At 44.6% G+C, this 21084-nt stretch overlaps 2 protein-coding genes across 3 annotated transcripts; one reads left to right on the plus strand and one right to left on the minus strand.

Moving 5' to 3' along the window:
- The first annotated feature begins 244 nt into the window (after positions 1-244).
- LOC119034279 (tetratricopeptide repeat protein 9A) lies at positions 245-5761 on the plus strand. The gene is made up of 4 exons (XM_037125119.1): positions 245-428; positions 861-1587; positions 2004-2186; positions 4869-5761. Exons 2-4 carry the CDS (start codon positions 1104-1106, stop codon positions 4949-4951), a joined length of 750 nt encoding a protein of 249 aa, XP_036981014.1. The 5' UTR covers positions 245-428; positions 861-1103; the 3' UTR covers positions 4952-5761.
- A 910-nt stretch (positions 5762-6671) lies between these two features.
- map3k9 (mitogen-activated protein kinase kinase kinase 9) lies at positions 6672-20796 on the minus strand. 2 transcript variants are annotated; one of them, XM_037071994.1, is made up of 11 exons: positions 20140-20796; positions 18512-18925; positions 14751-14931; positions 12848-12996; positions 12339-12514; positions 12012-12252; positions 11785-11907; positions 11540-11681; positions 11316-11428; positions 9998-10750; positions 6672-9899 (listed from the first exon to the last, which is right to left on the minus strand). In XM_037071994.1, the coding sequence occupies exons 1-11, from the start codon at positions 20528-20530 to the stop codon at positions 9445-9447; spliced, it is 3138 nt and encodes a 1045-aa protein (XP_036927889.1). In that variant the 5' UTR covers positions 20531-20796; the 3' UTR covers positions 6672-9444. The 2 variants fall into 2 exon arrangements, with proteins under 2 accessions (XP_036927889.1, XP_036927888.1); XM_037071993.1 differs by having other exon boundaries at positions 6672-9902.
- Between the last annotated feature and the right edge of the window lie 288 nt (positions 20797-21084).

The raw sequence follows: 21084 nt of genomic DNA on the forward strand, positions 1-21084 counted from the left end.
GCATTTGCTCCAGAGAGCTGAAATTCCAGGGACACACCCAGACAGCTGAGTTCACTGCCCTTGGAGTGTGACAGGACAGATGGATTTAAGCATGGTGAAAACACAAGCTTACACACATTCCAGTGTTGTTGATAGAATGGCACTGTAATGAGAGGCAACAAAAGGAACAACCGTATTCATCACTTAGCTGTCTGCCCCCCCACTGTATAATAGAGGCTCATAACACTATTACACAGGTTTGAATGACATCATAGCCTGTCATTAAGGACTATAGCCTGTCATGAGTGTGTCCAAAGTGGCTGCGCAGAATGCGAACAGTCAGGGGGAACAGCAGACTGCCCGGGCGAGAGACGACAGGCTGGATGATGTTTATCTGATAGAGATGACTGCATTCCTCCAATCTGAGATAAGAGCGAGGGACTGAAAAGGTATATTTAAGTGTATGGAAGGGGTTGGTATCCTCTTACTGTCAGATATCTGGTTAAAGAGGCTGAAATGTGGCCAATTTCCAAATGAATTTCCATGGGGAGACACAGAAATCTGATAAAATGAGTCATCATCCATTCGTTAGAAAAGGCTTTAAGTATTTTATTTGACTGAAATTCAATAAGACAAGACATACAAGATAAATAACACAAATGTACTGAATCATATTGAAGCAGGAGCACATTTAACTGGAAATATTTAGCTTTAAAAAATGATTTTTTATTAATACAAATTACTGCACATTCCCTTATGGATTAAAAAAAACAACATATCTACAAATAAAGCATCGTCACTGCAGTCTGTTTTTTGTTCCGTTTCTAATGAAATTATCCTGAAATAAACTGATGATCAAACCTCTCCTCTTCCTGCTGGAGGACCCTCATGGGAATACTGGCCTTGTATTTATCGACCAATCGGCTCATCGGAGGGGTAAAATACGAGAACAGGCTATAGCGGAGGAGCGCGCATCGCGCAGGGTTGCGCACAGAGAAGACGTAGCTGCGACACTGGGAGGCGAAGACGCGACTATACGGCCGAGAAGATGCAGTGAGGAGCCCCAATTTCCCAGCTAATTTCCAGCCGGGCGTCAGGGCAGCTTTAATCAAATAACGTCGAAAATGAGCGTAATGAAGGCTGGGCACGACGGCAGGGTGGACGGCGGCAGAGGCAGCCACACCGACAGCGGCGGCGGCTCCCCGAGGCTCCAGCAGTGCGCTCAGCCTCCCAACAGCAGCAGCAGCAGCAGCCGGACCAAAGATGCCAGATACCAGCAGCAGCTCCAGCAGCAGCAGCGGCATCATGGTGGGTCGATGCTGAAGCAACCGTCTCACAACGAGCCGGCCGACGTCGTCAGACGGGCGCTGGACTTCAAGTGCCAAGGCACCCAGTGCTACAAGGATAAGAAGTACCGAGAGGCGATTGGCAAGTATCACCGCGCTCTGCTGGAGATTAAGGGGCTGTGCAGGGTGCTGGGGGATCCGGACCCCGGATCCAAGCCCCCGGCCTCCCTCCTGCCGACCATCAGCAAGTCCACCACGCTGACAGATGAGCAGAAGGGGGCCATGGAGAATGCAGAGCTGGAGTGTTACAACAGCTTGGCCGGTAAGAGACGTCTCTCTCACACATTCTCTCTCTCTCTCTCTCTCTCTCTCTCTCTCTCTCTCTCTCACACACACACACACACACACACAGTCTCATTATAGTGATTTGTTCCCTTTTCAAAAGAGAAAGATACTGGGAATACTCCAGAGCTCATGAATGATTCATAAGGAGAATGAGTCACTCTTACCCCTCTGTCCCACTCGCTTTATGTGATACCCACCTCATATTGATGCTGTATTTATTCACCTCCTGCCAAATTCACTCATTATATATTTGATATTGAATAACCCGATCTCGTCGCCTGATGGGACACACATTATTACTCCTGCTGTATAATGAAATATTACCATTGGCTCATGCAGTGTTATCAGTAACTTTTCCCACCCCTCCTGTCATTTCCTCTTCTCCCACTCCAGCCTGTCTGTTGCAAATGGAGCTGGTGAACTATGAGCGAGTGAAGGAATACTGTCTGAAAGTGCTGCACAAGGAAGGAAAGAACTTCAAGGCTCTGTACCGGTCCGGCGTGGCCTATTACCACCTAGGAGACTTCCAGAAGGCCCTGTACTACCTGAAGGAGTCACACAAACAGGAACCGTCAGGTCAGGACTGAGCTTCAGTACTGTGCAGTCGACTGTACGGACTAACTCACTGGTTTTGGTTTGATAGGAATCATGTTGGTTTCTGATCTTATTTTCTTCAGAATCTTATGACAGCGATGAAAAAAATTAGACATTGATTTGTTGATTACCAGAAAATTTGATGAATTCAAACTAAAAATAGGTTTTCAGCTGAAAATAAATATAAAGAACTGCTTGCTTTTGGCATTTTGACACAGTTTTGATATTGAAAACTTGTTATTTCTACCATTTTCTGCTTCTACTCTGCCACGACTGTAAGGGAAATAATGTACTCTTTGCTCCACTGAGTTTATGTAGAGCTATAGTTAAAGTTACAGGCAACAAAAAGATGCATTATAGATTAAAGTGGAAACAACGTTTCCCTCATAGCCTTCTCTAAGTGGTATTATTGGTGCCACAGTCAAAGACGTCCGGATCATTCTCTGTTTTTCCCAACTACCAACATCATAGAGCAAAATGTGAGTTTATGGATTCATCTGAGTCTATAAAGGAGATGTGACAGTAGATGGAAATGCTGCCAGACTGATCAAATCCACACCCGTAGGCTTTTTCCTGGCACAACAACATAGTGACAGTGAAGTTTATAGGGGCCCAATCGAATGCTGATGGTATCATTATTCTATAGCCATTACAGTAAACACACAATCAACAAATTCTTCATGATAGTTTTAAGAAAAAATGTGTCTATTGCTGCTTATAAGGTACTTCGAATAAGCACCTTTTACATCATCGTACGTATGGCTGGGATTTAAAATGATACCAGGGTATTTTTAGGCTGTATTACAAATACTCAATATCAAGATTGCAACAAAAATTTATACACAATGAGACATTTGATAAATAATCATCAGCAATGTAGATATATGTGTATGACTGTGTAAAGGCAAGAATACAACGAGTGAAACAGTCTTAGAAAATCACGTCACTATACTGTAATGCAGCATTTAAAACCAGGAAAATACAACACTAATACCATATCACAATAGAAACATATCTAAAATCTAAAACATATATCATTTAAAATCAGGATAACGATATATATATATATATATATAATAGATATTCCCCATCTCTATAGTTTTGTGTCTACTTCTGTTTAGAAGCTGAATACTTCTTCCGCCCCTGCTTTTGGAGATTTGACTCAGTTTGGCATTGTGAAGGCTTCACTCTGGCTTCTGCTAACTTGTGATGGGTGTTTTTATGGGTGTTTTTTTTGTTGACAGATGAGCAAAAGATGACTCAGTAATATGCAGAATTTGGTGGGCTGTATAAATTCGGTGGATTCCCACAGATCTGACCTGGGGCCGCCGAGATGAGCTGGCTGAAACAAGCAACGCAAGAAACTGCATCAAATCTAATCAGGACTCTCAAACGAAAATGAGAATCTTTTATTGAAGGGCTCCGTCTCGTACCCCATGTCGCTGTCCTGTTAACTGTCTTAAAGAAAGTGGATGTAAAGGCTCACAGAGGCAGGTGAACGACTCAGGTGGATGTCTCAGGCAACAAGCAGGTGTGCTGTGTTGATGTCAGGCAGGAACAAATTAGAAGGTTTGATGCAAAGACAATGCGCACAGTGAAGACACTTGTGCTTTTCCTACTGCAATATGTCAACCTGAGGGGAAAGAGACATGTATATATATGCAGGGGAGCTCATTAAGGGACGGGAAACAGGTGCACAGGTAGGCGTGGAAATCAGGTAACGACTGACTGTTGGAAACACCGGGGACTACTTCAGGACTGGGGAGGAATAACAGGCTGAGTGACTGATTAACAAACATGTTCAATGCATTTCCTCCCTCATAAAACATCTGCAGTGCTGATTTATTTAAATATTTTAAGTCCAGCAATTACCAGTCAGTAGTCTCTTCTTCTCTGCCTTTGTTGGCGCTAGTGTGTCAGGAATGTGTGAGAAATGCAGCGCATGTACCATATATACCACTAGCAGAGGCCATCCACCTCCTTAGGGTGCATTTAACATTTATAGACTCTACATTTAATAAAACATCTAGAGGGAGAAATTAAAGTAGTTCTAATTTTTTGGTGACCTCGTAGAAACCTCTGAGGAACCCAGGCCTAATTTTGGGAACCACAGCTATGAGGAACTTTTCACTTGTCTCAGTCACAGTGTCCCATTTGATGGAGTTTAAAAATACTGTTTGTTATGTGGTTTCTTTTGTAGTCCTAGTGCAGTGCGTGTGTGTAATCAGTGACAGAGCATTCAGTTTATTTAAAGAAACAGGGTCGGACTTATGCATAGTTTCCGATGTGAAGGGGGAATTAGTCACCTTGGGAAATCAACGCATCTTCAAAGGGTTTTTCTATTTCTGTTTTGCTGTTGTCATATAAATGTAAAGTAAGCGCAGTTTTAATCGTGTTTATTTGCCAGTGTCAGTCCTGTAAGAGCCTTTCAAATCAACACTGGATAACCTAAAAAACAAATGCACAGAGATGTTTCTGGAAACATCACCATGTTCAACCATTATTCCTGATTTCTTTTTCCAAAAAAACTAGCTCCTGTAGCTGCTTTGCAACATCCCGTGCCCCGCCGAGTTCAGTTCAGTTTGGAAGATTTATGAGCACATTTATGCACATTTCCTGCCTGAGCAGGAACTAAATCAGCCTTTTCCTGTCTTTGTTTTCCAGACACCAATGTCATCCGCTACATCCAGCTGACAGAGATGAAGATTCGCCGGAATGCCCAAAGGGACAAGAAAGAGGCGACATAAGCACTCGCAGTCTGATGAGTCCTCACCTGTCGTAAATTAAAGCCCGACCGTGTGCCACCCAGACCTTACACACCACGAGTTAGAGGTCCTGGTGCGACTCAGTATTTGTTTGCTTTTGCCTTGCACAGCATCTGGTGGCCAGTTATGTGATTGAACTTTATCATTGTGTGCTTGAAGCATTTTTTTTTTTTCAAAGAATTGTACCTGAATACTGAATTTCTGTCTCCAAATTTATCTGGTATGAATCCCGAGTATTTTTTAACCTTTACAAAACTGATGCACTGCCAGTCCAAACATTGCACATACAGGCCAACACTTGTGATAGAGACAGGAGCAACAAGGTCCTCGGAGTGAATCCAGCATGTCTGCAGGCGAGCGTAACTGTAATTTAGCAAGTGCCCTCGCACAAGATGTCTTTTTCGAAATGCCATGGAGTAAATGAGTAACAACCACCTACACTTCCGTCACCATACTTTGTTTCTGAAGTACAACGAAAAATCAAGTTTTTTTTATTCTCTCGATTATATTTGATGGTGCTTTTTAGTGAGTAGGTTTTTTTAAAGTGTGTAGGCAGGGACATCAAGAGCACATGGTTGCTAATTGCATTACGAACTAAAGAGACATATCACAAAATGTAAATAGGCTACGTTTATAAAATCGTTAAAAAAAAAAAAACTATAATGGAGAAACAAGCTATTTGTGTTTATTAATGCCAAAACAAAGCACTTCACTCATAGCATTTTCTGTATCGACAAATACTGTATGTTTACTGTAAAGGTATGTGTGTAATAAAAGTGTCTATTGATTGAAGTAGTTTTTGTTGTACTGCACTAGATTTCCCTCCTAACAAGCTAAAATAGATATTGTTTTGGTCTCCACCTCCTCTTTAGGGAAATATTGCTAAATGTTCACCAGCTAACTTCTGTCTGTCTGCTGTTTGGTCCTTGTTAGCTTGTGTCTCTTGTGTATTTGCATTAGTAGAAAGAATCCATTTCTCAGAAAGATGAACATCTGGTAATGTTTAACTCTGAAGGTTTCTGCAGATTCCTCAAAGACCGATTACACCTTCCAGATGAAAGAATATTCTGTCCACTGTATGATAAAAAAAGACTTGTGACTCTGCAGCTCTGTTTCCTAATATAAACCAAGATGGCAGCCACCCAGATTGATCAAACTTAGAGGGTTTTTCAGACGTCGCAAGGTAATTGTCTTCTGAGAAAAGGACCTCTGTGACTAAAATGCTTTGCTACATAAGAAGCACAGGCTGTTGCAAGCGTTTACCAACTCCTCACACTTAAGTCACAATGGTGAATATCTATCTATCCAAGTCTCGTTATTGCTGGGTAAGTATCTTTCTGATAGCTGTGTGACTGAATTGTAATGCTAATGCTATTTCTTTGAGCACACTAACCATTGCTAGTCTCCACAAGCTTGTAAGGTAATGTTAATAATGTTAATAATCGGCTCTGTAGCTGCTCAGTGCTCGACTTTTTTCACCAGCTAATTTCCAAGTATGTCTGTCTTCTGTTTGGTGGTGAGCAACTAGTGTACAGTGAGATTAATATTGTTTTTCTTTGGTTAGTTTTTTGAAGACAGCTGTCTCCTGTGGTGGGAAACAACGAATGCTATTAGAGAGCAGTGCCAGTGAACTAAAGTAATAAAGTTACGAGCAAGTCTTATACCAGTTAATTCAAGAAGGATACACAAATGACCCTGTTAGATTGTTTACTATGATTTTACTCAAATCAGTGTGTTCCAGTGCAAATACAAGTCAGTCAGTAACAGTATCATTCCCAACCTGAACAACGTCCATCAGCAACGGTAAGATCAGCTTATTCGTGGTAACATTTCAGACAGATAATCACACCTTGGCAACACCTCAGAGCAACAGCTTCCGTTTCAACTATCACTCTTAGTTGAAATGCCAAGTTTTTTTTACTCTGATCACGTGATCACATTCTGCACAGTCCTCAGAGAAAAAGCATTCACATTAACATGTACATTGAGTCACACTTGGGAGAAAGACAGATCAAATCTGAGAGAGTGCGGTCCTCCAGGCTGAGAGGTGTCATGACATTTGAATATTAAATGAGAGAAACAGGCATTCAGACCATCGACATAATTGATAATTAGCTCTTTTTTATACGGTTAATTGGTTGGATTTATCACCTCTGTTAGCACCAGTAACCGGACAATGCCTGAAATATTGTGAGTTTCTTTGTCAAGCAGGTTTAAGTAACAGTCAACATTTATATTTAACTCCAGTCCAGTCCAGACAAACCCAACTTAAATTTTGAAATGAAAACTAACCAATGTGCACAACCAGGTTCACTGTGTTTAGCTAAAGGTAATAACTTTTTGCAACTTCAGGATTTGGGGCTGTGGTTAATGCTTAATCTGTTGACTGGAGCCTGACCGATGTATTGGTTGGCAAATATCACTGGCTACCACAGTATATCACTATCTGCATATATTTTGTCCGATATGTGGCGATATGACACCTTTTATTACAGAACATAATACATATAAAGATGCTTGTGGTCATTTATAATCATTAAATTCCCAACAAAGTTTATTGTTTTCAGTGGACTGTCATGTTGGACAATACAGTTTATCGTCTAACTTGAAATACCCTGACTCCATTACACATGTTGATGAACACACTTGGGAGATTATTGCGAAAAGTGTGTTTATGTATATATTCTGTGAGTATAAGAATATCGGCCAAAATATACAGTATATCGATACAGAAAATGATTTAGTCCCTAATATCAGTATTGGCCCAAAAAAGTCAGTATCTGTCAGGCTCCACAACTGTTTAATGTTAATGAAAATAAAGAAAAAAACACTCAAGGCAATTTCCCTAAGCCTAAATTGTCATCAAAATGCAATTTTTTCCAGGACAACAGTCAAATACATTCTTGATTCTCAGTTTAAAATTAGACAAGATAAATAAAAGCAGCAAATCTCACGGCTGAGATGCTGGGACCAGGGAACATTTGCTGTTTTTACAGTTCAACAATTAATCGTTTTTAAAAATTTTAGTTGTCTACTTGTTTGCTTTGGCTCCACGGTGGGATTGGAACTACCTGTGCCCTTGTTAAAGATGTTGAAAAAACCTGCGGCAGAAAAATGAAAAAAACAATTGCATGAAACAAACAAATGAATAAGAAGCAAGTCACACGTGGCAGCGTTTTGTTGGAAGCCACGTTCACTCTTAAAACATTCATGGAACAGCAACGAGTGTCAAAAATCAAGGCAAGTGCAACGGATTATAAAAATAAACCATCATAATAAATTAATACATCAGTGAAATTAAATAAATCATTGCAAATATAAATAAATAATCAAGAATGAACTTCCACACATGCCACCAGGGCCTGTTTTTCACCTGTGTGCCATTCAACAGGTTCATGCAGTTTGCTGCTTACATAATCAGGTGATACTTAACATCCCTCATCTTATCTTGGTCAACAATTTATGAGGCAGACATTTTACACAGTTACAAACACATAGTTCCCTTTTTAGTTTGGAGAAACATGTCTCAACTGGCAGGTCGGGACCCAAACGAGCGGCTCTGACAGGCTCACAAACAGAAGACTGAACTCCACAGAGACTTTTTGAGCTCTTTGATATTTCTGGTTGTGACTTCCTGACAGTGTTTCGGTCCCAATTCAAACCCAAGGAGCAGTGACATCCCTCTCCTAGTACAGTTCACTGTACAGGACTCGAGACGGAGTCAGACGTTATTGTTCCGACACTGTTTCCAGACTTACGCAAGGAATTGCTCATATTATACAACAGCATCCCCTGTACGCAGAATATTACTCTGTACAAGTGATTGGTGATGACAGGTGCTCAGCACAAAACAGGAATCCATCAGCCGCTAACACGGGAGAGTGAGTTAAACAGACGAATCACAAATAATCAGAGACCACATTTCGTACAAATGGAAAAACCCTGAAGCTTTACATTCATGACGCTTTCCAAAAGTGCACTTCATTAAATGCACAATCTTGAACTCAGGCTTGAAATTAAGAAAAGTATGTAAAGCTTTGTGACTATCAACGGCATCCTGCTACAAAGCCATTAATCAGCTCATTCCCAAAGAAAAGCAGCCTTTACATCTCGACAAATGACGGTGTTCCTATAACTGAGAGAAATCAAGTAGTGTTAACGCATTTAACCAACCCAACCTGGGTCAAATAAGACCTTCAAATACTTTGCATGGTTTGTTTTAGCAGATCTAGATGTTAAATAGAAGGATTTTCATCACAACACATGTCAGAAAGGCCAAATATTAAAAGTAAATATCTTCCTGTAATTTAGTTAAAATATTGTATGTAGAGAAAGGTGAACCCCCTTCACGAAGTCCCGATTAAAGCTGAAAACAGATTAATGTTGTAAGTATTTGTTGGCCCACACCTGTTACAATCCAAAGGCTACCAGTAGTCCCCTCTTTGAGATGGGAGGCATATGCACTTGGGGCTGATTCAGGACCAGAATCCGGGTCTGTAGTGGTAAGGTGAGTCTTTGGGAAAGCTGATCTCCGGTCTGCAGAGGGGGACGGTTCCATCACGGCACTGTCCCTCGTCCAGCTGATCCAACAGGTTTTCATTCCTGCGGGGGGAGTAGGGTGTCGGCGCCTCCATGGGGGTGGGCAGAACCGCCGGGTCTCTACCAAACTCTACAGTAGGAGGTGTCTCTGTGCTGGATGTGTGGGCTGGGGACTCGCCGTTACCCAGGTTTTGTCCGTTTCCCCTGGGCCTCACTTCCGCCCAAAACACATCACAGCGAGCCCGCGGTGAGGGCCGAGGCCGGGCCACAAAGTCAAGAGTTTTGGGGCGTTCGGGAGCACAGCGACGACGGGGAGTTGGAGGGAACACAAGATTTGGATCAGGAAGTCGAGGTACCTCAGGACAGTCGTCTTTTAAGCCTCTGAAGCCACCTGCTTTGATAAAACGGGAAAGAGAGAATAAAGAAAAACAATGAGAGAAAATAAAATGTTGTATTTACATACTGAAATGTTTCGGTTTGGAACTTTACCTGTGCTCTCTAACGCTGTTTTCTCTGGCAGTGGCTCCAGATTATTAGGGAGGCAGCTCTTCTTGATGGCCCCGTCGGATGGTGTTCGACGCAAGCTGCGTGAGGAAGTCGGGGCCGAGGGGACGTGTGTGGGGGTCAGAGACTGGCGGGGGTTACGCTTGAAGCTCTCAAGGTGGGTGTTGACCAGAGGGTTGACTGGGGGTTGGATGGCCTGATGCTGCGAGACACGAGGCGGCGAGGCAGGGCGGCAGACCAGCAACTCCTCGCTGTCATTGCGCAGCAGCGAGCGTGTGGAGTTGCAGTCAGACACTGATGATAAGGACAGCAGCGTGTAAGAGGACGGCAGGCCTCGCTCAGGCAGCGAGGGCGCCGAGGGTTTCAGCGGGCTTTCCCGCCGGAACAGTCTGCGAGTCGGGGGGCTGGTGCTCCTCCTCTGGCCCCCCATCCTGTGGAAGAAGCCCTCCCATCGTGATTTAATGTTCTCCTCCGGCTGGGATAAAGTTAGCAGGTTGCATCCCAGTCCGACGGCTGCCAGCAGAGCTCCGCAACCCAGCAGGACCAGCTCGGACCGTCGGCCTCCACCGGGGCTCTTCCTGCATGGCGGTGTTCCTGGAACCTGGCCGCTGGGGCAATACTCATCTCCGTCATCGTCAGCACCAGCAGCTGAGTTACCCTCCTTATGAAAGGGGATGCAGAGGTAGGACTGACCAGGAGCTGCACCTGGCTCAGTAGTGAAGCAGCAGTCTTCATTTTCTATAAGTAAGATCATTCACATGTTAATTTGGGCAACTCAGTAGTTTATGTTTCACAGTCGTCAAGATTTGAATATCGTATGATAATCCCTCTGAGGGCTGACTGTCAGCCGTCAGCTGATGTATGTCCACAATTTGACGTGATAAATGACATGTTAAAGCACATAAACTGGAGTCGGATCAGCTGCATGCACACATTTTCATTAGCCTTGAAAACCGTTTAGTAGCAGAAAACTGAATACTGAATATTTCGTGCATGTAAACTTGGTCAGTGTTTCTTGAATTCAAAGCATTCAAGCTTGGTTTTGCTCAGTGTGTGTGTGTGTGTGTGTGTGAGATGCTTTTTTCGGCCTGTTTACATTCACACAGCTGCAAACATGCACATATGTGAGTTTCAGGTCAACCACTAAGAGCTATGTGGGAGTGGAGTATCTCACTCACTCACTCACTTTCTCCTTCAATGTTTCCTCAGCCAGTCTGCCACTTCTCTAACCCTTAGCCTACAGCCGCTCTCTGTATCATTATGCGGAGTGACAAAATAGATTTAATAAGTTGGTCCTGCTTACCCATCTCCACAAGGCTTGGCACTCCAGGCACTGCTGGACTGTGTCTCGGGGACCTTCGAAGGTTTGGGGCACTGCAGGACCGCTGCCTGCTGCCTTCATGGGGAGGCTTCACACTGTCAGGTAGGAAGGATATTTAAAGACAGAAGCAGTGACAAACTAATTCAGATTTTCTTTTTAAATAATCTCATTAATCTGAGTTAAGGTGTCGACTCTGGTGGGTTTACCTGGCATCAGCACTGTGCTCCCTCTGAGGGCCACATCCCCGGGATCTACCTTTTTTCCTGGACCCCTTCCTCTCACTCTCCTCGTCATCCTGGAGGAAACCTGTGGTGCGACCCCAGGCTGTGCATCCCTCACCTGGGGTGACTGCAAAATGACACATTAGTTATGAGAACTGACCTCAAGGACAAACCCACACAAACACAAACTCTGTGCTCTAATAAAAATCTTTTTTTTTCAAGATTCTTACGTTGGATGGCTCTCAGGCGGGGCAGGATCGGCGGACTGGTCTGAGGACTGGAACCGCTGCTAAGCAAACTCCTCCGCCGGTCATGTGAGGGAGACGCCTGCACAGTGATTTTGTGCTGAAAATCTAAAAAAAAAAACAAAAACATTTGTTAACTTAAAATTAAAAGTATGGCATGATTATTTTAACAACCTGAATTTCAGATGATGCTCTATAGTTGTTTAGCGTACCTGAAGGCAGGCTGATTCTGTTCCCATCCTTGAGTTTAAGGCGGTTGCGGCGGAACTTGCCCTGCCGGCTCTCCACGTGAGGCTTTTCCTGGTAGAGCTGGTGAATGATGATGTTGAGCTCTCGCTCCAGGATGTGGATCTCCCGCTCGGCCAGCTCCTGCTCGCGCCTCCTCAGTGCCTCCTCCTGGCACTTCTGCTGCAGCGCTGCTTGGGTCAGCTCCTCCTCCCACGATCGCAGCTCCTGAGTGGTGCCAAAGAACAGCGACACCGGTAAAACAGCTGCACGGATTAACTGCATATTATAAAAATACATTCAACCATCTCTACCTTCTCTTTGGTCCTCAGTTGATCAAACATTTCTTGGATCTCCAGTTTCCAGTCGTCCTGCAGAGAGTGAAAGGACTCGACTGGCATCTCAAAAAAGCCAGACTCCTCGATGGCCGTCAGCTGGTCCAGAATAGTTGTGAACAGCGGTCGCGAGTGAGGGTCTGGACTCCAGCACTCTGTGGCAAAAGATGAAATACACTCTCAAACGCTTGAGGCAATTTTGTCTCTGCAAAAAATATTTTTGGCTCTTTAAGTGGATCCAGAGAGTTATAATCTAGTCTGTTTGTTTATCTGGTGCTGCTGAGCCATATTTCAAAAGCTTTTCTTGCGGCAGTGGATAATTTGACTCGCTTCCTTTTTTAATTATAAATGTTCAAAAGTATGTTTCTGGCACATTAACTGACGCTTGTGTTGTGGTTATGCCCGTGGCTCTCCGTGACAAAAAAGGCTGGAGACAGTTCTGCATATACTAACCGATCATTTGCATTTTCCAAATGCGTTCCTCTTACCCTCCATAAGACGTGCAAAGGGCTCCGGACAGGTCGAAGGAATGGGCAAAGCCAGTTTGTTCATCGCCACCCCGTAAGCCACTGCGAGACCGTCGATTCCCCGAAATGGAACTTCTCCAGTCAGCAGCTCCCACAATAGCACGCCATAACTTTATTGTCCAAAAATGGGAAAAAGACAGAAAACAGATGCTGAATGTAAAGAATCATATTTTGCGGTCATGTAAAAATCAAAGTGAGACCAAAAACGTGTGATTATTGTAGAATTGACTCATTAAACAGGGCAAATAAACCATTTTAATTATTTTGTATTATCATTTGACCGATGTTTATTCTATTCCAGAGCTGAAGTATTAATTAGGGTGACAAAGCAGTGTCAGTACTCTTTGTTCTTTTTACTGTCATTACATTATAAGTCCTTCTGCCTTCTCTTGGCTCTCTCACTGATCACACGTTAATCCTGGGAAACCCCACATTCAGTCAGCAACAGCTCAGCCACAGTGACAGATCATCGGAGAAAACACAACAGTGAAGCAAACAGACTGTCTCACAGCATCACTGCACTGTGAACACGAATCACATCTGATATTCATATATGGTCATCTTTGCTTGAGTGGGCTGAAAATATGACGATCCAAATTCTTATGTCTGGGGATCACAGGCATTCATACATCGTCTAAAGCTGGTTTAATCGGCACTTAGAAATGAAACTAATGGTTATTTATATTATTGAGTAATCTCCTCATTAGTCCCTCGTTTAATCCATGAATCACTGGGTCAAAAAATGTATAATCACAGTGTTTCTCAGCTCATGCTGAAGTCCTCAAAGTGCAACTAACAATCCACAACCCCAATGAGAGTCTACTTAATATGATGTACAACAATTTTGTTTAAATTCTGGCTTGATGAAACTATTTTGATGAAGTTTTTGTCATTCAACTGATAAAGGTCCTTGTAATACGCACTGTCTCTTTAAATTCCCCCCTCCCGATTACCCAGTCTCCTCTGATTGGTCAGCTCTCACACACCTGAGCCCGTACCGCTAACGACACCAGAGCAGCTGTGCTTAATCAATTCTTACATGCCAATCAAGCTGCTAGGTGTAAATCATGCAAACGTGTGACATGGTGACACAGTGTGATGTCATGAAGTCACAGAATTAAATGCTGGACTACTGACGATGTGTTTCGGGAGCAGTGCTCTCTGTGGGAGAGAGGAGCTCCAGACTTTGACCTTTTTAACTGTCAAGATATTTTACATGAACAAGAAGCCGATAAAAGCATAATGTCTACTTTTAACTATGCTTTGTGCAGCCACCATATCTAAAGTGAGAACAAAGACTTCTAAGGGCCTTATTAGATATTGCCTGACACTTATAACAAGGACCTTAATGGAAAGCTTTACCGCTGTATCTTTGCAGCTCTGGTACGAGACTGAAATGGATAAATCTTTAATGTATCTCGGGTTGTCTGATACCAATACCAGTACTGTAAATGCTCCCGATATGGCCTGACATGCTTGAACAAACAAACAGTGTCCTGTAACTTCTCACCAGCATCACATTCACCTGTATACAACTTGTCAACTTCCAATTAAAGACCATGTCAAAGTCAAAATCCATCGATTCCAAATATTTACAGCACACGAATCTAATGTTGAATGTATATTTATAGTTGTATCTACTGTCGCCTCGTCTAGTTTTGTCTCTGTCTCATCACAACAGTCTGTTCTCTCCCAATGTGCCAGTCTGTGCCTTGTTACTATGGCAACTGCTGCCCGAGCTGAACTTTTCCTTATGCGCGGCTGACAGACTGATTCTCTTCCTGACTCTGTTTCCAGAGCTGTTCTACGACCTGGGTGCTGTTTTTTTTTTTTTTTTTCTGCACAAAGCGCCTCCGCAGCCCACCTCCAAATGTCGCTACCCTTGGAGAACGTAGATGAGCGGATGACTTCGGGAGCCATCCAGGCGTAGGTGCCAGCGGCGCTCATCTTGGTGGTGCGGTGCCACTCGCGCGCCAGCCCAAAGTCTGTGATCTTCAGAGTCTTGTTGCTGAGGTCTTCCATCTCAACCCTCTCAAGGATGAGGACTGAGAGAGGTGATGAGGGGATTTGTGGTTGGTAGGATGTAAGGGGGGGTGGGGGGGGTGGATGTGCGTGCAGATTGGCAGGTGGGTTGACGGTAAAATTAAAAGGATTCAGGTAATCATCACCAGGGATTGTAATGCAGGGAGAGGGATCATCGGCCCCACGATAAAAAAACAAAACAAAACAACACAATGCGGCATGTGGAAACGCAAAAAACATTAGACGCATGGTGGATGAACAAAACAGGGTGCGGTTGGTCGGAGGCCATGATGAAAGGATTGGAAGGATAAAAGCGGAGGAGAGAAAAGAGAGAACAAACAGAGAAACCAAGAAACGGTGAGCCACTAAAACAGAGGCAAGCAGAGATGAAAAACCTTGATCAATGTTAACATCTCAAACAAATACTACAGCTGAACTACAGAAATAGCCGGTGACGACACACCCGTTTGCTCTGATAGGCTTTAAAAAACAACGTACAACATTTGCTAAAGCAAAGTAGTGCCCCTCCCAACCACACAGTCACTCTCCCCCCCATTCAGCTCTACAATGCCAGGCCATCTGCTGTGGCTGTGCCCAGTGGAGAGGGTGTGTCTGCAGGCTGCGGTGCACATCAAGCGCCCCTTCATCTGCTGCTCATGTGGCTCTAATGCGACAGGGGCACTTTCCAAAGAAGAAACATGTGGCTGAAGTAAGCCCGGCTCCTGTGTAGCTCGAGAGGTGGAACATGAAACAAGCACGGCCGATTCCCCCCAGAGGCCGATCATGCTCCAAATGTATGCACTCACCGTAATGCACTGCGCTTTAGAAAAGAGCGTCTTCTAATGGCACGTAAGGTTAACGAGAGGCAGGAGGGGTGGTTGAAAGGTTGACGGTGCAAACAAAACAAAACCATTGAGGATTAGCTCACAGATAGAATACATGATAAGTATTTGGTGCTATTATAAGAGTTAAAATTGGCAGTTGTTTGTATCACGTCAGAGTCTGATGGATGCTGCTGAAGCTGGTTCAAACATTTTGATCACATTAAAAGAACAGCTTGCTCAAAAATGTTAATTGGTCATTATCACCCACATGCTGATGGAAAGTTTCATAGTCCACAAACATCTCTGGAGCTCCACACAAAAACAAAGTTTAGCGTTCTCCTGAACCACTGAAACAGATGGAGACTTGTTTGAAAAAGTAGACAAACTACCAAAAAAAAAAAAACATAAAATGACTCCATGCAGCTCATCTGATTAAAAAAAACAACAACATTTAAAACAAGTCCCTATCTACTTCAGCTGTTTTGCTGTGAAGCTCCAGAAATGTTTAGTGGACTGTGCATGTTTGCTGTTATGGATCGGTGCTGCAAAGTGTTTTAGCACAACATTAGCTAGCCTGCCCACAGTATCGCATGAGGAATTATGCGAAGACTGTCACGACATACTCTTTGCTAATAATGTGTCTGATTAATGTGCGCATGCATCTTCAGGCATATAAGCTTTAGAAAAACATAAAAACTTTAAAATGACTATCAAATCATTGTTTGGCCTCCCCCCTGCAGTAACTCTGAGGACCCCCTGGGGATGATGGACCCCCTGCTGAAGACCCAGATGTGAGAGGGAAGGTCAGAGGATCACCAGAGTCATTAGGACACATCCTCTTTGCATCAGCTGTACAACATGAAGTGGCTGCACATGCAGGAAAAGGCCAGAGGATTCAGTCTGGATCAAAGATGTGTAGACCGACCGACATTATCATCCCCAGAACCACATTACAAGCTCGGGCTAAAAATGACACTGTTAAGTGGTTCCTGTGTGTTAGCCCTTTTTTTTCAGGGATTAGGCTTTATAATAATGCCACCAACCACTTCATTACCACAGCGATGCGTCACAGGGTTCGGTCTCAGTGTGCCACATCCTTCCCCTGCATCTCCAGCCACTTCTGTAACCACTGATTAAACATGAGTGTTTTTCAGCTAAGCTGTATGCACCTCAAATGAAGTCGACGTGAAATTATTTCTAATTCAATTATATAAAGCGTAAAAGAACTCCCACCTGGCTCCAGAACACAATACAAAAACAAATGAGACACTGGCTTTTAATCACATAAAAACCTGACAGCTCTCTTCTTAGAAACACACATTTGAAAGCAAATGTTTGATTAGACGCCTGCATTGATTCATAAAAGAGTAAACTGGCATTCTGTACTTTCCTGTCCTCGGCTGAGGGCTTGGGTTTTCCCCACAGAGCCCAGGATGGCAACCAGTTAGACTGACACTTAACACTTTAAAGCAGCCTATCGGAAGTGAAGCGCCTGAGCTGATCACCAGAGAACGGGCCAATGGCAGGCAAGGAGCCGGCTGCATGTATCATCCGAGCCTCCAATAGGGAGGCTGGGGCAGAGCGTTGGGTAAATCCTCAGTAATAGGCTTGGGATTTAGGGGATCCAGTTGGGTAAAATGCAAGATTACAAGTGCTCCACAAACATACATGCACACTCCTTTTGCTTTCTGCTCTCATTTCTGAATGGTGATTAGTAGCGCTGAAAATCAGAATGTGTCCGGATTAAACAGGGTGTTCATTCGTTTTGTATTATATTTTAAATTTGCATTATGTGAGTGTTTTTGTTACTGTCTCACAGTCGAGATATGAAACATCTGTGGGAGAAAGTCTTGACTTTTCCAAACACTGGATTTAAAAAACAACACATTTTCTGGCCTGTGTTTGGTTTAACATAAACCTCCCTCCTGCATTTATTATTATTATTATTATTATTAATAATACTGATCAATCAGGTTATGGTTTACCCCCAATTGGACAAACATATTAACAAATGGTCATCAGAAGTTGCTCGTATCTCATTTAAACTAAATCGCTAATGATGTAAAACAGAAAAATATGCAGCTTGAGGAGAAAATAATTTGTTGAATTGATTAGTTGATCTGAGGAAACTTAAAAAAGACAAATATTCTCTGGTTCCTTCTTCTCAAATGTGAATATTTACTATTCATATCCATGAGTTTTGGTCTGTTGGTTAGAGATAACAAGCAACGTGAAGACACTGCCTTGACCTTTAGGACATTTTTATCTGCATTTGTACTATTCAAAAGAAGAAATCCTGATAATGATCACCAAATTAATTACCTCCACCAAGGAGATTAAGTTCTCGCCTGTGTCCGTTTGTTTGCCGGCTGGTTCATCAGCAGGATTACAGAGAAAACTACTGAACAGATACTGAACACGGAGGATGTGTTCCGGCCCAGGAGAGACCACGTTAACTTTTGGTGAAGATCATGGAGTTCTTTCTCACATCGATGTATCGATGTGTGAGAACAATTTTATAAAAGTCCACATCTAGCAGTATTGAAAATGTGTGATATTGGAACAGGCGTGATTGATTTAAAGGGGAGCGTTGGGCTTTGGCAGAGGTATGCGCTCTACTGAGTGCCATTTGAGTCGATAATGAAAGCAAGTGTTTAAAGCTGCAGCCCTGATTAATGTTCTGGTGAATCTAAAATCAATGAATCAGCTGATCATTTTTCATGAAACTTCCACTGAGATTCAGAATGTTCTGACACTGCAGAAATAAAGGGAATCTTACTGTTGCTGGACTTGAGGTCCCGGTGGATAATGGGGACGATGGCCTGGTTGTGGAGGTAGAACATCCCTCGGGCGATCTGCACGGCCCAGTCCACCAGCGTGCACGGGGGGATACGTTTCCCTGCGAGGGCCCGGTTCAGAGGGCCTCCCCGGGCGAACTCCATGACCAGACACAGGTTGGGCTCCTGCAGACACACCCCCAGCAGCGCCATGATGTTGGGATGGTTGAGCATGGCGAAGAGTTTGGCCTCCTGGCGCACGCTCTCCAGAGTCTGCTCCGCGTCCTCGTCGGGGTCCCGTCGGGCTGCCTTCACCGCCACCTCTGAGCCGCGCCACACCGCTCGGTACACTTTCCCGAATCCGCCCACGCCGATGATTTCCTCCAGGGTGAGCTCTGAGAAATCAATCTCCAGGACTGAGAAAAAGAGGACAGAGATTCAGGACAATCACAATCTCCTGAGACAGTATTGATCTTCACAGAGCTGTTACATTTTTTTGGAGGACATTAGAGGTCAGGGTCAGCCCGTCTGGAGCTGGTGGGGATTCTCTGTTTTACTCTTCAGAGAGGCCAGTGCTTTGCTAACAAGGATCTCAGAAATCCAGGTCACCGAGTTGAAGGATGCTTTCTCTAAGCCACCCTGCTGCCCCAAATACAAGATCTGGTGGAGCTACCCCTCCTGCTATTACACAAGGGTGAGCATCTGTCTTTAAATCTGGCTGGGATGTGAGGAGAATGAAGAAATGATGGACGGGTGGAAAAAGAAGATCTCCCTCTCCTACTCAAGTGTTTCAATGAAAGGTGTGTGTGATGATGTGAACGGCAGCTTTTGTGTCCGCGGCTGCAGAGCTCTCACGTGGTGGATTCCTAACAGTCTAACAGGCAGACTGACCTTGATGAATATTTCAGGTGGGACGCTTGTGTGAAAGTAGGCCAGCTGCTGCTGAACATGAAGAGATGAAAGACTGAGACAGCCAACAAAGACAGCCGAGGTGGCGTGGTATACCCAAACAACCGAGGCTGACGGAGGTCGCAGGACAGGTTGAAAACACACACTTTACCAGCTGTGATGCAGATGTGAGATGTGTTATTGTCTGTGTGGAAAGCCGGCTTTGCTCTGCTGCTGCAGAGGAAGTGTTTCCCACTATAGGTGATTGTACTTGCCGGATCTCTCTGAGGCCTTTTTGCAGCAGAAGCTTTGTCTCAAGCATGATGTGGCTTCACTCATGCAGCACAGCTTCTGGTGCAAACACTACCAGTCAGTCACCATGAGACTGAGTGCACAACACACCACAACAAAAGGCTTCATCTAATATCTCATGACACTTGCATGTACAGGACGCTGCACTGTGCACGGTAATGTGAGTGCTGAGGCGGGGTGCCTCTCTGACCGCAGCTGGCTGTTTGTTTGTTTGACAGGCAGTGTGATGAATAATGGTCCTGAAGCTGCGAGGATGCCCGGACCAGCCTGTTTCTAGGCCATCAGGAGGAGTGCACTGCGCCCACCATGACACAGCACTCTCAACGTGTTTATCTGGCCTTCTGACAACAGACAAGGGAAGACCTGTGCTCTGTGTCAGCGAGGATAGCACAGCTATTTCATTTGGCATGAAGCACAATGGGATACTCACGGTGCAGAGGAGGCACGGAGTACTGCTGCTCCGGGGTGCCCCGTATTTCCTCCGGAATGCCATTCCCTCTGCTCACATAATTGGACGGGAAAATGCCAACCCGGTCTGCTATCATGCCGGTCCACCAGCCCTCATCTCCCGACACAAGCGAGTCTTTGGACAGGACCTCCACCAGGTCCCCCCTGCGCAGGCTGAGCTCGTCCTCCGCAGTCGCTTCATAGTCGAACACGGCCGTCCAGAAGCCCGCTGCGGCGGGTCCCGCATCCGGCGCGGCGCTGATGCCATTCTCCGGTGTGGGCCAGCGGAACACATCTGCCTCTGCTTCTTCCGAGGAGGACACGCACGCCTTGGGACTCAAACTATTGTCCAAAGCGGGTTTGAAGACATCCATGGACGCGATCCATAGGGGCGACCTGGATCACTGCAGGCGCATCCACCTGACGCGGCTGGCTGGCTGGCGGCTCGGTGCGCCCTGCGTCTGCACACACAACACACGCACGCACACACGGCTAAGTAGCGGCTAATCCCGCACACAAACACCGCAGGAAACCGGGGGCTCCATTCTGCTGCATCGTCTGCCTGTCGGTCCCCGGCTGGCTGCTATCAAACAGCTCCAGCTTGGCGATTTTCGATGCACAATCCCTCACCAATCATCGCCGTAACTCCTCGGACGCAGGGGTCTTTATTTTAAGCCAATTGTGCCAACGTGCGAATCATCCTCGCCTTCCCATTGGCGCACAGACACGTCACTTACACCTTAGGTCCCGCCCACCACTCGGCGTCAAATATTCTGAGCGTGAACCTGCCTCATCAACACACACACGGAAACGTTTCTTTTCTTCAAATAGTCTCCTTTATTTAGTTATTGACCCCCTCAGAAAAAAACAAAATAACCAAAACATAAGAAAAGACTCAACCTAATGATAAAATCCATGCACAAGTCCC

The sequence above is a fragment of the Acanthopagrus latus genome, chromosome 16 (assembly GCF_904848185.1).
Source record: "Acanthopagrus latus isolate v.2019 chromosome 16, fAcaLat1.1, whole genome shotgun sequence".
NCBI classification, from domain to species: domain Eukaryota; kingdom Metazoa; phylum Chordata; class Actinopteri; order Spariformes; family Sparidae; genus Acanthopagrus; species Acanthopagrus latus.

Coding starts and splice junctions, on each gene's coding strand:
- LOC119034279 (XM_037125119.1), top strand. CDS start 1,104: ATGAGCGTAATGAAGGCTGGGCACGACGGCAGGGTGGACGGCGGCAGA. Junction 1,588..2,003: donor GTGTTACAACAGCTTGGCCG/GTAAGAGACGTC, acceptor CTCCCACTCCAG/CCTGTCTGTTGCAAATGGAG. Junction 2,187..4,868: donor ACACAAACAGGAACCGTCAG/GTCAGGACTGAG, acceptor TTTGTTTTCCAG/ACACCAATGTCATCCGCTAC.
- map3k9 (XM_037071993.1), bottom strand. CDS start 20,530: ATGGATGTCTTCAAACCCGCTTTGGACAATAGTTTGAGTCCCAAGGCG. Junction 14,932..18,511: donor GGACCTCAAGTCCAGCAACA/GTAAGATTCCCT, acceptor CACCTCTCTCAG/TCCTCATCCTTGAGAGGGTT. Junction 10,751..11,315: donor GCCAAGCCTTGTGGAGATGG/GTAAGCAGGACC, acceptor TCTTACTTATAG/AAAATGAAGACTGCTGCTTC.